The sequence below is a fragment of the Gadus chalcogrammus genome, chromosome 3 (genome assembly GCF_026213295.1).
Source record: "Gadus chalcogrammus isolate NIFS_2021 chromosome 3, NIFS_Gcha_1.0, whole genome shotgun sequence".
NCBI lineage: Eukaryota > Metazoa > Chordata > Actinopteri > Gadiformes > Gadidae > Gadus > Gadus chalcogrammus.
In genome coordinates, this window is record NC_079414.1 from 6,118,189 (window position 1) to 6,120,659 (window position 2,471).

Genomic DNA, 2,471 nt, shown 5'->3' on the forward strand with positions numbered 1-2,471 from the left:
TAGCTCATTTAGCTTGAATGTGTTCAGTGTCTCACACTTGAACAATTAGCATGTGAACACCTCCCCCCGCTAGGCCCCTTTGTCCTCTGTCGTCACCTCCCTCCCCCCCAATACCCTATAGTGTTGTCACCACTGACTGCATTCTCCGGTCCGTTCTTCAACTTTGGTGTACTCATTTAGATTCCATCAGATGGTATTTGTCTCCCTTTGATCTAAACATTTAATAAATGTAATATTCTGTTTAACACAGGTTTGGCTCCAGAGACTGTGGATTTAAAATTGAAGAAACTGAACTGGATGCCTTTCCTGAGGCTCAGCTGACAAGAGCTCCATGTGGGGACCCAAACATGCAGGAGTACTTGGACTTAGCCATGGAGCAAAATAATTTACAGAAGCCAGATCACTGGCAGTCTTCAACTGAACTGTATCTTAGACTAAAATAAATTGCTCAGCTCTGAATTGATTGCAGGTTTATTGTAAATGTACACAAAGTGTCTGAATTTGACACCCAGTTTCAATTTTCCAAAGTGGCAATTAAACAAATAAGAATGCTAATCGTTTAAGATCCATTATTTTTCATGTTAACTGAAAAAAAAAAACATTAAACTAGTCTCAGGGATCTAGGGTTAGGTTGTGAAGTCAAAAACAGCCAAATCCTGGACTATTTTGCATTCCAAAGTCCATTTGTGTCTTAAACACTCCGTAAGAATCTAGGAGTGGTAGTTTTAAGACATTTCCACAAGTGTTTGCCATTGGAAATGGCGAGTTATCTAGGAACTCTAATTGTGGAAGTGGGTCTAAGCCAGCTGGGGGAAGGGATCTCAGTCCAGTTGAAAACATCAACACGTCCTCCACAGACACAGCAGCCTCTCCTTCTGCAAAGAAATAAATGTTCAGACACACCATGGTATGTGGTTTTTCAAGTAGTTAAAAGCCTTACAAACCTTCACAATCCAGAAGATAGTCTGCCCAGTAGGCCAATGTTTGGTTTTCTTTCAGTCTTCTGTTACTTCCTGAAGGACTGAGATCAGGTTTGAAGACCCTCTCAAGGTCTAAGCCAGTGAGTTTCTTGTCGACGTGGCACAGGACAGGGGTCAGCAAAGCAGGGTGTTGCTTCAGTGCACCAAGAAACTCAAGGGCTGACAGACCATCTTTGAATCTGCAAAGTGAACACCAACACTGTTTCAATGCTGTGTAGTGCCTACTGCATTTAAATTATCTAAAGAAAACTTAAGGGTTCTCTCCCCGACAATTACAATCCACCTAAACAAATGTACATCTGGGGAAAATAGTTGTGTGTAAACCAATTACTTTGATTTGCACATGTCAAGGTGTTACAAACTGCTAAATTTCACATGGAGGAATGCCACAGAGGACAGGGTATAACAGATACACATGCCATGAGACACTTCAAACAAACATTTCATACATAAAACTGATCTGATCTTACCTGTCAATTACAGAGGAGTTGCGGTCAATGACGTGCCAATGGAGGTAGTCTACCACAATCTCTTTTTTTTGTTCGACAGCAGCCACATGTCTAAGACAGCCAGCTGTCTGCAACATTGTGCTGTGTCTTAAAATACCGTCTCGCAGATCATCCAATGACGCAGCATTCTCAATCTGAAAGACATAAAGAGGCATAACCACCACAGTAGATAACTGGATATACTATCTTTTCCCATTTTTATTCAGTGACAGAAACAGCATGCTGTAACCCTTACCTTACCCTATCAAAAACTACATTACATATACTACAATACATTCTGTATGCTTATCCTGTAACGGAAGTAAACATGGTCTTAAAACAGTGCAAGAACAATGTTAAACTCTGTCCTTCCACATAGTAGACTTATGCTATTCTCACCTCTCGTAAAGCTTTCCCTATCTCATCATCAGTTATTAAATTAACTGATGGTTTGAATGAGGGCTGGCCCGCAAGATACTGAACAAGACCCTCTGACAGGAAATGGGGTCCTGGACCTCCATGTACTATTGAGACCGCGACCATCTTTCCTGCCAGGAAGTACTCATCCTCCCTAACGGCTGTGAATGAATTCATATTGCAAAATGAAAACATGAAATGCATTATATTCTTTAAGACAGAGGAAAAATGTAAATGTTTGATGATCATTAACCAACCATTAGCACAGCACACTAATAACCCTATGCATACCATTCGCATTGAAGACCAAGAACTTATGACCTTCTGGACCATCAAAAATAGGCCGGTCTTTGAGGAGTTTCATGAGAAGGGTCAAAAACTCCCTTCTAGGTCCACCGGTGTCAATGCCCTCCTCAAAAACTCCAGCATCATCTGTGAACCTGACCAGCATGTCACAGGCTTCTGAGTACGTTGAACGCTTGAATCCTCTGACAGCTCCGTCCCAAATATTGGACCTCGAAATGTTGAACCTGCTGACCTTCTTGTGGTCGATCAGAAGCGACAGGTTTGCTATAATCAAGGGAAG

At 41.6% G+C, this 2,471-nt stretch overlaps 1 protein-coding gene across 1 annotated transcript; it reads right to left on the minus strand.

Moving 5' to 3' along the window:
• Positions 1-212: 212 nt before the first annotated feature.
• On the minus strand, positions 213-2,182 carry LOC130380206 (G2/M phase-specific E3 ubiquitin-protein ligase-like). Its single transcript, XM_056587402.1, has 3 exons — positions 1,451-2,182; positions 945-1,159; positions 213-875 (listed from the first exon to the last, which is right to left on the minus strand). The coding sequence occupies exons 1-3, from the start codon at positions 1,642-1,644 to the stop codon at positions 640-642; spliced, it is 645 nt and encodes a 214-aa protein (XP_056443377.1). The 5' UTR covers positions 1,645-2,182; the 3' UTR covers positions 213-639.
• Between the last annotated feature and the right edge of the window lie 289 nt (positions 2,183-2,471).

Excerpts from the sequence above, each read along its gene's own strand:
- LOC130380206 (XM_056587402.1), bottom strand. The coding sequence starts at position 1,644 with ATGCCTCTTTATGTCTTTCAGATTGAGAATGCTGCGTCATTGGATGAT. Across the intron at positions 1,160-1,450 it reads AACTCCTCTGTAATTGACAG|ATTCAAAGATGGTCTGTCAG; the intron begins GTAAGATCAGAT and ends TTCACTTTGCAG. Across the intron at positions 876-944 it reads CTATCTTCTGGATTGTGAAG|AAGGAGAGGCTGCTGTGTCT; the intron begins GTTTGTAAGGCT and ends ATTTCTTTGCAG.